This window comes from Oncorhynchus mykiss, chromosome 5, assembly GCF_057628025.1.
Source record: "Oncorhynchus mykiss isolate SJ-2025 chromosome 5, ASM5762802v1, whole genome shotgun sequence".
Lineage (NCBI taxonomy): Eukaryota > Metazoa > Chordata > Actinopteri > Salmoniformes > Salmonidae > Oncorhynchus > Oncorhynchus mykiss.
This window is the reverse complement of record NC_143026.1, coordinates 87,609,659-87,624,694: the sequence shown is the minus strand read 5'-3', so window position 1 is coordinate 87,624,694 and position 15,036 is coordinate 87,609,659. Positions and strand designations below refer to the sequence as shown.

The 15,036-nt window shown below is 41.7% G+C and overlaps 1 protein-coding gene across 2 annotated transcripts in view; it reads left to right on the top strand.

The window, feature by feature from the left end:
• Positions 1-13,875, top strand: part of cachd1 (cache domain containing 1) — a 136,729-nt gene extending 122,854 nt beyond the window's left edge. Inside the window, exons 21-26 of one of the 2 annotated variants that reach the window (XM_036978627.2) lie at positions 1,475-1,591; positions 3,478-3,629; positions 7,410-7,571; positions 8,049-8,117; positions 8,223-8,324; positions 9,830-13,875. In XM_036978627.2, coding sequence (XP_036834522.2) covers positions 1,475-1,591; positions 3,478-3,629; positions 7,410-7,571; positions 8,049-8,117; positions 8,223-8,324; positions 9,830-10,068 — 841 coding nt within the window. In that variant the 3' untranslated portion in view covers positions 10,069-13,875. Of the gene's footprint in view, positions 1-1,474; positions 1,592-3,477; positions 3,630-7,409; positions 7,572-8,048; positions 8,118-8,198; positions 8,325-9,829 lie in introns of both variants that reach the window. The other variant, XM_036978626.2, reaches the window with a different exon arrangement.
• Positions 13,876-15,036: the final 1,161 nt, after the last annotated feature.

Here is a 15,036-nt window from a genome sequence, read left to right as displayed (position 1 = left end):
CAAATATATTTATCTAATGAAAAATATTCTTTATGGAAACATGTTTAAACTTGATATTAAATATATGAATGATATTATGAATAGAACTGTTGGAGTTATGTCACGTGCAGCTATCGAAAATATATGGGAATATCTGCTCAATACAAACTGGAGGAGGCAAGTGGAAAAGGGAGAAGGTAAGGAACTTGTGTGCCTGCCATATATTAAAGATACAAATTTGCTGAAAAGGATTGGCATAAATAGAAAAATATAGCAATTTCATTTGAGGATCAACATTTTGACAGCTGCGCCATACAGCTAGCAAAATAAATGGTAAGGGGCTTTGGTGACAAAATGGATGGCACTGTGATAGACTGCATCCAGTTTGCTGAGTAGAGTATTGGAAGCTATTTTGTAGATGACATCGCCGAAGTAAATGTTTTTGTAAATGACATTGCCCCTATGTAGATTATTTTTGGTCACAGGTTCAGGAATGGTTAAAAAAACATGAACTTAAAATGACCCTTTCAAATAGCAGTTTTGGGTGATTTGGAAAGCCATAGTCGGTCAGTAAATAATATAAAATACTCTTAGGAAAGGTTTTCATCTTTAGCTCACAATCTGTGGATAATATACAATTTTGAAAGGTTCAAATGTATGTAAAACATCACAGTACAATTGAAAAATATATGGCACATGGAAACCAAACAAGGGTGGTCTATGGTGATAGGTGGGATGGGCCGAGAGTGGCTGAGGGTTGAGATTAAAGAGCTGAGGTCTATGGTGATAGGTGAGATGGGCTGAGAGTGGCTGAGGGTTGAGATTAAAGAGCTGAGGTCTATGGTGATAGGTGGGATGGGCCGAGAGTGGCTGAGGGTTGAGATTAAAGAGCTGAGGTCTATGGTGATAGGTGAGATGGGCTGAGAGTGGCTGAGGGGTGGGATTAAAGAGCTGAGGTCTATGGTGATAGGTGGGCTGAGAGTGGCTGAGGGTTGAGATTAAAGAGCTGAGGTCTATGGTGATAGGTGGGCTGAGAGTGGCTGAGGGTTGAGATTAAAGAGCTTATGTTTGGTAATGTACTATTGTTATGCTTTATATTAAAGTACCATGTATGTCAAATGTGTGTATATGTAGCAGAAAAGCTGTCAAAAAATGAAGAGGACAACTGTCTGTCTAGCTAAGGCTCTTTGTGAGAGGATAGAGGGATGCTAGAGAAAAGATCGTCCACAAAGCTGCTGTCAGACTGCAGTCATGCATTCATGTCGTGTTCCCTCTGTTGTGGTTGATTGAGGTCTTTTCACGAAATGCTAATTACTGCCTAATTTGAAACTGTGACATTATCATTGGTTAGTCATTACCTCCTTGATTCAGTGTGGTGCCAGTTCTCATTTGAACTGTGTTTGTCATTGTTGTAGTCTGACTGTGTGGTCATGTGTATTGGGGTTTGACCGTGTGTTCATGTTCATCACTATGGTCTGACCGTGTGGCTCAACAGGAACCCCAGCTGTGAGGTGCACCAGGAGCCCCTGTCTCTGACGGTGATTGACTCCAGTCTGCAGGACACCCTGCACCAGTGTATCAACACTCGCTGCAGCCAGCGCTTCACTAGCAGGTTGAGTACAGCCCACAACCATTGCCCCCAGCTACAGCCCACAACCATTGCCCACAGCTACAGCCCACAACCATTGCCCACAGCAACAGCCCACAACCATTTCCCACAGCAACAGCCCACAACCATTGCCCACAGCAACAGCCCACAATCATCGCCCACAGCTACAGCCCACAGGCTACCGCTACAGCCCACAACCATCGCCCACAGCTACAGCCCACAACCATCGCCCACAGCTACAGCCCACAACCATCGCCCACAGCTACAGCCCACAACCATCGCCCACAGCTACAGCCCACAGGCTACCGCTACAGCCCACTTGCAAAAGTATTCATCCCCCTTGGCATTTTTCCTATTTTGTTGCATTACAACCTGGAATTAAAATAAAACATATTGGGGTTTGTATCATTTGATTTAAACAACATGTCTACCACTTTGAAGATGAAAAATATTTTATTGTGAAACAAACAAGAAATAAGACAAAAGAACTGAACTTGAGCGTACATAACTATTCACCACCCCAAAGTCAATACTTTGTAGAGACACCTTTTGCAGTAATTACAGCTGCAAGTCTCTTGGGGTATGTCTCTATAAGCTTGGCGCATCTAGCCAGTGGGTTTTTTGCCCATTCTTCAAGGCAAAACTGCTCAAGCTCCTTCAAGTTGGATGGGTTCCGCTGGTGCACAGCAATCTTTAAGTCATACCACAGATTTTCAATTGGATTGAGGTCTGGGCTTTGACTAGGCCATTCCAAGACATTAAAATGTTTTCCCTTAAACCACTCGAGTGTTGCTTTAGCAGTATGCTTACGGTCATTGTCATGCTGGAAGGTGAACCTCCATACCAGTCTCAAATCTCTGTATTTCGCGCATCCATCATTCCTTAAATTCTGACCAGCTTCCCATTCCCTGCCAATGAAAAACATCCCCACAGCATGGTGTTCTTGGGGTGATGAGAAGTGTTTGGATTGCGCCAGACATAGCGTTTTCCTTCCTAATTTTTTCTTTAAGCAATGGCTTTTTTCTGGCCACTCTTCTGTAAAGCCCAGCTCTGTGGAGTGTATGGCTTAGAGTGGTCCCATGGACAGATACTGCAATCTCCGCTGTGGAGCTTTGCAGCTCCTTCAGGGTTATCTTTGGTATCTTTTTTGCCTCTCTGATTAATGCCCTCCTTGCCTGGTCCGTGAATTTTTGTGGGTGGCCCTCTCTTGGCAGGCTTGTTGTGGTGCCATATTCTTTCAATTTTTTAACAATCGATTTAGCGGTGCTCCGTGGGATGTTCAAAGTTTCGGCTACTTTTTCATAACCCAACCCTGATCTGTACTTCTCCACAACCTTGTCCCTGACCTGTTTGGAGAACTCCTTGGTCTTCATGGTGCCGCTTGCTTAGTGGGGTTGGGGCCCTGGGGCCTTTCAGAACATATATATATATATATATATATATATATATACTGAAATCATGTGAGACTTAGATTGCACACAGGTGGACTTTATTTAACTAATTATGTGACTTCTGAAGGTAATTGGTTGCACCATATCTTATTTAGTGGCTTCATAGCAAATGGGGTGAATGCATATGCACGCATCACTTTTCCATTTTTTATAATTTTTTGATACAAGTCATTTTTTTCACTTCACCAATTTGGACTATTTTGTGTATGTCCATTAGGGAAAATATGGCAAGGGGGATGAATACTTTTGCAAGGCACTGTACTTATTTAATTAAAGCATGTGGTGATGTGTATATACTGATTTAGAAGAGCAAAACAAGTTTCAGATCACAACACGTTTCCAAAATACATTTGCTGAGATTTAATGTGAAGAAAATCCATTACGTTGTATGAGTCTTGACCATGACTTTACCTCATACCTTTACTCTGTGATCTCCAGTGACTGTTTTGGCGTGTTAGACTGTGAATGGTGTATGGTGGACAATGATGGGAAGACCCACCTGGACAAACCTTACTGTGCCCTGCAGAAGGAATGCTTCGGGGGTATCCTCGGGGCCAAGAGCCCTTACATGGACGGCATAGGGATGTTGGGTGAGTCTACTCATTCCATACTGTCACGAGGTCATGCAAACATAATGGGCTAGTGGGCTTGATCTCCCCACAGTATGTCCAGAGCAATTTATTTAACGAGTTAGGACCAGAGCAATTTATTTAACGAGTTAGGACCAGAGCAATTTATTTAGGGAGTAGGACCTGAGCAATTTATTTAGGGAGTAGGACCTGAGCAACTTATTTAGGGAGTAGGACCTGAGCAATTTATTTAGGGAGTAGGACCTGAGCAACTTATTTAGGGAGTAGGACCTGAGCAACTTATTTAGGGAGTAGGAGCTGAGCAATTTATTTAGGGAGTAGGAGCTGAGCAATTTATTTAGGGAGTAGGAGCTGAGCAACTTATTTAGGGAGTAGGAGCTGAGCAACTTATTTAGGGAGTAGGAGCTGAGCAATTTATTTAGGGAGTAGGACCTGAGCAATTTATTTAGGGAGTAGGACCTGAGCAACTTATTTAGGGAGTAGGAGCTGAGCAACTTATTTAGGGAGTAGGAGCTGAGCAACTTATTTAGGGAGTAGGAGCTGAGCAACTTATTTAGGGAGTAGGAGCTGAGCAACTTATTTAGGGAGTAGGAGCTGAGCAACTTATTTAGGGAGTAGGAGCTGAGCAACTTATTTAGGGAGTAGGAGCTGAGCAACTTATTTAGGGAGTAGGAGCTGAGCAATTTATTTAGGGAGTAGGACCTGAGCAATTTATTTAGGGAGTAGGACCTGAGCAACTTATTTAGGGAGTAGGACCTGAGCAACTTATTTAGGGAGTAGGAGCTGAGCAATTTATTTAACCTCTCTGGGGTAGGCTGGCCAATAGCCAGGGAAAATGCAGAGCGCCAAATTCAAATACATTTTTATAAAAATCAAACTTTCATTAAATTACACATGCAAGATAGCAAGTTAAAGCTACACTCGTTGTGAATCCAGCCAACATGTCAGATTTCAAAAAGGCTTTTCGGCGAAAGCATAAGATGCTATTATCTGATGATAGCACAACAGTAAACAATGAGAGAGTAGCTTATTTAAACTCTGCAGGCGTGACACAAAATGCAGAAATAAAATATAAATCATGCCTTACCTTTGACAAGCTTCTTTTGTTGGCACTCCTATATGCCCCATAAACATCACAAATGGTCCTTTTGTTCGATTAATTCCGTCGATATATATCCAAAATGTCAATTTATTTGGTGCGTTTTTGCCAAAACATTTCAAACTACTTTTGTAATACAACTTTAGGTATTTCTAAATATATATAATCGATCAAATTGAAGACGGGATGATTTGTGTTCAATACAGGAGCAAAACAAACTGACGCTACTTTTCTGGTTACGCGCCTCTATCAAAAGGTACACATGAAGTGACGTTCGTTCTGAGCTATGGTACTTCTTCATTACACAAAGGAACAACTTCAACCAATTTCTACAAACTGGTGACATCCAGTGGAAGCGGTAGGAACTGCAGGAAAGTTGATTAGAATTCTGATTAGAATTCCCCATGAAATCCTATTGAAAAGACAGTGACCTCAAAAAAAAAAGAATCTGAATGGCTTGTCCTCTGCGTTTCGCCTGCTAAATAAGTTCTGTTATACTCACAGACATGATTCAAACAGTTTTAGAAACTTCAGAGTGTTTTCCATCCAACACTAATAATATTATGCATATATTAGGATCTGGGACAGAGTAGGAGGCAGTTCAGTTTGGGCACTCTATTTATGCAAAAGTGAAAATGCTGCCCCCTACCCCAAACAGGTGAACGAGTTAGGACCTGAGCAATTTATTTAGGGAGTATGACCAGAGTCATTTATTTAACGAGTTAGGACCTGAGCAACTTATTTAGGGAGTAGGAGCTGAGCAATTTATTGAATGAGTTAGGACCTGAGCAATTTATTGAACGAGTTAGGACCTGAGCAATTTATTGAATGAGTTAGGACCTGAGCAATTTATTGAATGAGTTAGGACCTGAGCAATTTATTGAATGAGTTAGGACCAGAGCAATTTATTGAATGAGTTAGGACCTGAGCAATTTATTGAACGAGTTAGGACCTGAGCAATTTATTGAACGAGTTAGGACCTGAGCAATTTATTGAATGAGTTAGGACCTGAGCAATTTATTGAATGAGTTAGGACCTGAGCAATTTATTGAACGAGTTAGGACCTGAGCAATTTATTGAATGAGTTAGGACCTGAGCAATTTATTGAATGAGTTAGGACCTGAGCAATTTATTGAACGAGTTAGGACCTGAGCAATTTATTGAACGAGTTAGGACCTGAGCAATTTATTGAACGAGTTAGGACCTGAGCAATTTATTTAGTGAGTAGGACCTGAGCAATTTATTGAACGAGTTAGGACCTGAGCAATTTATTTAGTGAGTAGGACCTGAGCAATTTATTTAGGGAGTAGGACCTGAGCAATTTATTGAATGAGTTAGGACCAGAGCAATTTATTGAACGAGTTAGGACCTGAGCAATTTATTGAACGAGTTAGGACCTGAGCAATTTATTTAGTGAGTAGGACCTGAGCAATTTATTTAGGGAGTAGGACCTGAGCAACTTATTTAGGGAGTAGGACCTGAGCAACTTATTTAGGGAATAGGACCTGAGCAACTTATTTAGGGAGTTAGGACCTGAGCAATTTATTTAGGGAGAAGGACCTGAGCAACTTATTTAGGGAGTAGGACCTGAGCAACTTATTTAGGGAGTAGGACCTGAGCAACTTATTTAGGGAGTTAGGACCTGAGCAATTTATTGAACGAGTTAGGACCTGAGCAATTTATTGAATGAGTTAGGACCTGAGCAATTTATTTAGGGAGTAGGACCTGAGCAACTTATTTAGGGAGTAGGACCTGAGCAACTTATTTAGGGAATAGGACCTGAGCAACTTATTTAGGGAGTTAGGACCTGAGCAATTTATTGAACGAGTTAGGACCTGAGCAATTTATTGAATGAGTTAGGACCTGAGCAATTTATTGAATGAGTTAGGACCTGAGCAATTTATTGAATGAGTTAGGACCTGAGCAATTTATTGAATGAGTTAGGACCAGAGCAATTTATTGAATGAGTTAGGACCAGAGCAACTTATTGAATGAGTTAGGACCAGAGCAATTTATTGAATGAGTTAGGACCTGAGCAATTTATTGAATGAGTTAGGACCTGAGCAATTTATTGAATGAGTTAGGACCAGAGCAATTTATTGAATGAGTTAGGACCTGAGCAATTTATTGAATGAGTTAGGACCTGAGCAATTTATTTCGATTCCAACTTGTAGAATGTGTAATATTGTTCTAGTTCTAGACATTCAGTTACACAGCTTTGTATAAATATCCTCCCGTAATGTTAACGGTGAGCTAACATGGCTGCCATAGAATGTAGAAGTGTTATGTAAATAATGCAGAAATCTTATTTTTCCCAACTCTAAATACATGGCTCTGGTTAGGACCATAGACATCCTGTTAAATGACTTGCGTATTCCAATTCTTAATTCTATGGCTGGGTCATTGAGGTTTCTGCATTATGATGCATTTACTTGACACTCCAACATTCTATGGCAGCTATGTCATAGCTCACCATTAACATTACATTTATACAGTGGTGTATAACTGATTTGTTTAAAATTAGAACTATATTAAAAATTCTACAAGTTGTCCGATCTCTCTAAATACATAGCTCTGGCTAAATACATGTCATAGTCCTCCTCGAAGAATTTGGTTAGCATAATAGATCTAATGTGTTTAACCCTTCCTCCACTGTCTCCCTCTCCCCTCCCTCCTTCCAGATGAGGAGGTAGCGTCTCTGAACATGATTCGGAGTGCACCGGTAGGGCCGGTTGCTGGGGGGATTATGGGCTGTATCATGGTGCTGGTGTTGGCTGTATACGCCTACAGACACCAGCTCCACCGGCGCTCACATCAACACATGTCCCCTCTGGCCGCGCAGGGTAAGACACTTCGACATACTGGAGATGAATGTTACCTAGAACAACTGACTATGGAAATACAGCTCGTTAGTGCATGCAAGTGGAAACACCGGTAGTGGTGACATAGGTAGCCTCTGATTTAGGTTGACCTCAGAGAAATCTCAGTGCTATGAATAGGACATGTTATTGACATTTTAAAACCACTTTGTTATTGTCTTAGTCTGTTATGAAAGTATTCAAATTCAGACAGTAATTGCCCCTAAAATTGCCTCTGTTGTCTTAGCATCACGTCTTAGTTTTGATAATGAAAGCTGCTGCTAGAGCTGTGGGGATGATTGAATGAACTAATGCCCTGAACTCAACAGCTGACCTGCACTACAGAAGCACTATTGTCTTTCCCTAATAAGACCATAAGCACTTGTTATTGACTCTGACTAAAGATATGCATGAAAGTAATCTCTTACAATAATACTTTCTTTCCCTTTCTCCTTTCTGCAGAGATGTCAGTGCGGATGTCTAACCTGGATAATGAGCGAGATGAGGACAGTCATGAAGACAGGGGAATCAGTAAGTACTGCAAGAGGATTAGTATTAGTGTACTGTAAGACCTTGACTTGACCTTGTCTTTATTCCTTGTATTAAACCTAGATGTTTTCCTGTCCCGTCCTGCAGTCAGCAACACACGGTTTATTGCTGCGGTGATTGAGAGACACACCCACAGCCCCGAGCGCAGGAGGAGGTACTGGGGACGGTCAGGGACAGAGAGTGACCACGGTAAGACAGTATGACCCCCAGAGGAAACAGGCCACTACTGTTCTGCTCTTAAAACCACACATTTTCTGGTTGAGAAGGAGGAGAGTAGTATAACTCTCTGTAAAACCACATAACAGATAGGACACCCTGCCCTTGTGTTCCCTCTCTTCTGCCCGGTGATAAGTCTCTCTAGCTAACACTGGTTGTGTAGCTACTGATCAGAGAGGAAGGAGAGGAGAAAATTGAAGCAGTGGAGAAATACAGAGAGAGTGGAAGAAAGAGGGCGGAGGAGATTCAGGGCAAACAGCAAAGCGTTAAAAACACATTGGCTCTGTTCCTCAGCTCAGTCAGTGGTGTTTTCCTACAGTCCACTCACTCACACAGCTGCTGAAGGGTCTCTGTACTCTCTAGCTACAAAGTCACTGAGTCAAGGATGTTGTCTAACAGCCTGCAGGCTAACAGACATCCTGGTATAGGCTTTATTAATACAACCTTTCTCTGTATGATTACCTAAGTCCTGACCTTTCACACCCCCTGTTTCAGGCCCCGTCTCCACGGTTGTTCATGGCCCTTTTAACTGTGATTTACTTTTCTCACCTCTTTTCCTACTCCGAAAACTGATGACAAATGGCGGTAGCACTGTTTGAAATGATTTTTCATCAATAGATGGAAGGAGTTGAGTAGAGGATATGAGTGCGGAGCTACGCACTCAGTGCTTCTGAAGTTGGCATCTTTCCTCTCCTCCGGATCCCATTGAAGTCCTCCCCATAGTTCTCTCTGACAGAATTAGAGAACATGTCAAAAGCCTAAGTGACCTTCAGAAGCTCTACTAGCCAGGTTATATTAGTACCTCTTTGTTTCGCTTAGATATATACCAATAGATGCCCATTCCTTCTCCCATCTTCCACTCATACCTACCTTCCATTACACTCAGCACAGCAGTGACATTTGTCCTCTTTCCACAGTTGGACTGTTTTATAAAAGTTGCTTCGTCTTCTAGAACTAAAGTGCCTTAGGGATGCTAAATGTTGGGATGTGGCAGTATCAGAGGTGGCAGATGTGTATGATGCTTTAATGTCAGTGATCTGCGGGGAGTCGGTGGAGGAGGGAGGGAGGTTGGAGAGGTATTGGAGACGGAGTTATTGATTCAAATTGGCAATCCCCATCTGATTGCTATCACTTTCTTTCTCTCCACTGCAGGGGCACAAACTTTCCTTAACTCGTCCCTTCATACCAGCTCACGTGCAACGTACACACACACCACTCACTGCACATACAGCTCTCCTTCTCCAGACGTTTCTACAATGATTGAGATTTCACATACGTAATTAATGGCTTAGAATGTTGTTCCCTAAACTGTAATTATAGATCGATGGACGTAAAGTCTTGCTGATTCTCTTCTGAAGTCTCTATTGGTCTGTCACAAAGTGCTTGTATACTTATCTCCTTTTATGAATGCCTGTGTTTTTTTACATAGATGTGGATTGAATGTGTTTTAACGTCTGTGTTCCTGTGTGTCGCAACAGGTTACAGCACCATGAGTCCTCAGGAGGACAGCGAAAACCCTCCCTGCAACAACGACCCCTTGTCGGCCGGCGTGGACGTGGGGAACCACGATGACGACCTGGATCTGGACACGCCCCCTCAGACGGCGGCGCTGCTCAGCCACAAGTTCCACCCATACCGCCACCCGCCCCACCACCAGCTCCACACACACCACCTGCAGGCAGCAGTCACCGTGCACAGTGTGGACACAGAGTGCTGATCCTCTGTACCCGATCCCTACACAGGCCTCAGCTCTCCTCCAACCCCACCAGCCCTCTCCCAAGCCTGGCTACATCACTACTAGCTATTCATCCAACACTACCACTACAAACTCCAGACTCCACCACCCATGTGTGCTCCCACTGTGCCAAGCCAGGGTGAGAGGAGTTGGGCTGGGGAGAACAGAGCAGTCCCCCTCCTGGAGGACTCCTTAAAGTTCACACACTCCACCTCTGTTGAGGAACACTAGCTTCTGTAGCCCAGTATAGCCCTGCTCAGAAACACGGGGGGTGTCGTGGAGGCCTCTTTTATTCAAAAGGGGTCTGAACTTGTTTAAAAGTGTAAACAATGCATCTCAGATTTTTAAGAAGAAGATAACAAATAAGAATAAAGGATTATTTTTCTACTATTTATTGAACTGGATTTGAGAGTGATCAGATGAGCGCCTGACAGTGGCTGGAACTGAACTGAATTAACTCTGGTTGCCAAGGTAACCACAGTGGCTGATCATGGCCCACAGAGTGCCCCTGCTGCACATGCCCCTCACTTCCTGTTAAGGATGCATCATGGAGAGGAAGTGGTTATTCAACACATATCTGACACTGATTATTTTCAGTAGAGAATGAGAAAATCATTGTTATTGTTTTGAAAGTGAAATTAGTTGAATTCTTTGTCCTGACTGAACAAGCTGAATACAATACATTGTATTCACTAATCCACCCTACCAGGCAACCACCAGTCTAGGGCTGGTTTGTGTCAACAGGATGCTGTATGACTGAATATGGAAGGGCCATGCCAGGACCCTGGCAGAATGACTCAGACACACAGGAAGAGCCATTCCCACACGTTGGTGGCCTGTTATCTGCCTGAACATTAAGGCATAGAGCTGGTGAGAGGGATTGGTTGGTCTGTCTTATCTGACCCCCTCACACTAACATCCGGACCTGGTGGGCCAAGCTATGATGCTCTCTGTCTCTATGCCTGAGTGGGACCTATCACTGTTAAAGGGAGGTGTGTGTACACAGCTTGTGCAACTGTAATGGGGTGTGTGTGTTTGGTCTGATTGTATGGAAGTGGTCAGAGCATCTCAATTGAAAGCATTATTACATGGTTTAATTGTTTTGAAAGTGTAATTAGTGAATAGAGATCAAATCATTTTTGTTTCAGCAGTCCGCCTGATTATCTGACGAGTAATTTCCCCGATATGATTGTTTTTTTGTCATGTGATTCATGGATGAACTTCTCCAAATCAAGTCATTATTGTATTCATTTAGTTAGGGTGTTTTTTTTTTTACCCCCGATCTATACAGTAAGAAGTGTACATAACTTTTTAAAAGTCACAAATAGCTATTCATGTGTTGCACTCCATATTTTTATGTTGGAAATGAAATATTGTGTACTCAAAATGATGCTCAGATATTTGGGTTTATTGTGATATTTTTCAGTTCATGGTATGCGACACCTTGGATGTTATTAGGTCTACCTTTCTTTCTTAAGGTCCATATTGGATGGAAGACAGACTGACATAGTTGTATTTTAGACACTTAAAGCTGAAGATGTTAGTCTTTAAAAATCTAATTTTTGTTTAACCACGTAGGGCAAAATGTCACAAAAGACAACATCAATTGTCAAGAAGAGATTTTATTTTAGACTGCAGTGGAACTTTCTCCCTGTTCGTTGAGTTGGATTAGTTCTAGACAGGATATGGATCAATTTCATTTCAATTCTTAAAAATTGAATATCGTGTTACTTCCTGAATTGAAATATAATTGACCCCAACTTTAGTTCTAGAATACCTTTTCATTGGATAATAATACCATGTCACCTAACCCTATAGCTCATATTATGGGATATTGTGGTACTCTACTCTCACTGTAGGTAGTTAAAAGCAGTAATTAATTTTAGTCACAGTTATCTCCTACTGTCCTGTTCATAACCACCAGCACTGAAATTATAGCACTGGACATTACTCATAACACTACACAGCTCTGGGAATATACACCTCGATTTTGTCACGTCGGTTGGTGCATATTTCCAACTGTACGGCACCAAAACATACAGTACCAGTCAAAAGATTGGACACACCTACTCATTCAAGGGTTTTTTTATTTTTATTTTTAACTATTTTCTATATTGTAGAATAATAGTGAAGATGTCAAAACTATGAAATAACACATATGGAATCATGTAGTAACCAAAAAAGTGTTAAACAAACCAAAATATATTTGAGATTTTAGATTCTTCAAAGTAGCCACCATTTGCCTCGATGACAGCTTTGCACACTTGGCATTCTCTCAACCAGCTTCACCTGGAATGCTTTACCAACAGTCTTGAAGGAGTTTCCATGTATATGCTGAGCACTTGTTGGCTACTTTCCCTTCACTCTGCAGTCCAACTTATCCCAAACCATCTCAATTGGGTTGAGGTTGGTGATTGTGGAGGCCAGGTCATCTGATGCAGCATTCCATCACTCTCCTTGGTCAAATAGTCCTTACACAGCCTGGAGGTGTGTTGGGTCATTGTCCTGTGGTGAAACAAATGATAGGTCCCACTAAGCGCAAACCAGATGGGATGGCATATCACTGCAGAATGCTGTGGTAGCCATGCTGTTTAGGTGTGCCTTGAATTCTAAATAAATCACTGACAGTGTCACGAGCAAAGCACCCCCATACCATCACACCACCTCCTCCATGCTTCACGTGGGAACCACACATGCGGAGATCATATGTTCACCTACTCTACGTCTCACAAAAACACAGCAGTTGGAACCAAAAATATATAAAATCTGACCGAAGTACAGATTTCCACCGGTCTAATGTCCATTGCTCGTGTTTCTTGGCCCAAGCAAGTCTCTTCTTATTATTGGTGTTCTTTAGTAGTGGTTTCTCTGCATCAACGAGACCATGAAGGCCTGATTCACGCAGTCTCCTCTGAACAGTTGATGCTGAGATGTGTCTGTTACTTGAACTCTGTGAAGCATTTATTTGGCTGAAATTTCTGAGTCTGGTAACTCGAATGAACATATCCCCTGCAATAGACTCTGGGTAACTCTGGGTCTTCCTTTCCTTTGGCGATCCTCACGAGAGCCAGTTTCATCATAACGCTTGATGGTTTTTGAGATGGACTGTCGTTTCTCTTTACTTATTTGAGCTGTTCTTGCCATAATATGGACTTTGTCTTGTACCAAATAGGGCTATCTTCTGTATACCACCCCTACCTTGTCACAACACAACTGATTGGCTTAAATGTATTAATAGGGAAAGAAATTCCACAAATTAACTTTTAACAAGGCACCTGAAGTGCATCCAGGTGACTACCTCATGAAGCTGGTTGAGAGAATGCCAACAGTGTGCAAAGCTGTGATCAAGGCAAAGGGTGGCTACTTTGAAGAATCTCAAATGTATTTTGATTTGTTTAACACTTTTTTTGGTCACTACTTGATTCCATATATGTTATTTCATAGTTTTGATGTCTCAATATGGGAATGTAGTATGTGGAAAATAGTAAAAGTAAAGAAAAACTCTTGAATGGGTAGGTTTCAATTTTTGACTGGTACTGTCAGTGGGTCTGATGTTTAGATTTTTTGATTGAATCTGAAAAACAAATGCTACATTTACTGAGACTATATTGTAATTACGTTTTTGACACGAGAGAGCATGAACAGTATTTACCAGCTGTTGTAAGAAAGTATAATCTTGTGTATACCGAACACTATGAATTTAATTAATGTACTGAAAGAACTTCCAGTGTAACATATACAGTTATAAAATGTGAATGTGATAAAAATAAATCCATGTTACACTTAAAACCACTTGCCTTTGTATGTACAGTGGGGCAAAAAAGTATTTAGTCAGCCACCAATTGTGCAAGTTCTCCCACTTAAAAAGATGAGAAGCCTGTAATTTTCATCATAGGTACACTTCAACTTTGACAGACAAAATGAGAACAAAAATCCAGAAAATCACACTAGGATTTTTTTAATGAATTTATTTGCAAATTATGGTGGAAAATAAGTATTTGGTCAATAACAAAAGTTTATCTCAATACTTTGTTATATACCCTCTGTTGGCAATGACAGAGGTCAAACGTTTTCTGTAAGTCTTCACAAGGTTTTCACACACTGTTGCTGGTATTTTGGCCCATTCCTCCATGCAGATCACCTCTAGAGCAGTGATGTTTTGGGGCTGTTGCTGGGCAACACGGACTTTCAACTCCCTCCAAAGATTTTCTATGGGGTTGAGATCTGGAGACTGGCTAGGCCACTCCAGGACCTTGAAATGCTTCTTACGAAGCCACTCCTTCGTTGCCCGGGCGGTGTGTTTGGGATCATTGTCATGCTGAAAGACCCAGCCATGTTTCATCTTCAATGCCCTTGGCGGTGTAGTGTGTTACTGATGGTAGGCTTTGTTACTTTGGTCCCAGCTCTCTGCAGGTCATTCACTAGGTCCCTCCGTGTGGTTCTGGGATTTTTGCTCACTGTTCTTGTGATCATTTTGAAACCACGGGGTAAGATCTGGTCTTGTATGTCTTCCATTTCCTAATAATTGCTCCCACACTTGATTTCTTCAAACCAAGCTGCTTACCTATTGCAGATTCAGTCTTCCCAGCCTGGTGCAGGTCTACATTTTTGTTTTTGGTGTCCTTTGACAGCTCTTTGGTCTTGGCCATAGTGGAGTTTGGAGTGTGACTGTTTGAGGTTGTGGACATGTGTTTTTTATACTGATAACAAGTTCAAACAGGTGCCATTAATACAGGTAACGAGTGGAGGACAGAGGAGCCTCTTAAAGAAGTTGTTACAGGTCTGTGAGAGCCAGAAATCATGCTTGTTTGTAGGTGACCAAATACTTATTTTCCACCATAATTTGCAAATTAATTCATTAAAAATCCTACAATGTGATTTTCTGATTTTTTTTTTCTCATTTTGTCTGTCAAAGTTGAAGTATACCTATGATGAAAATTACAGGCCTCT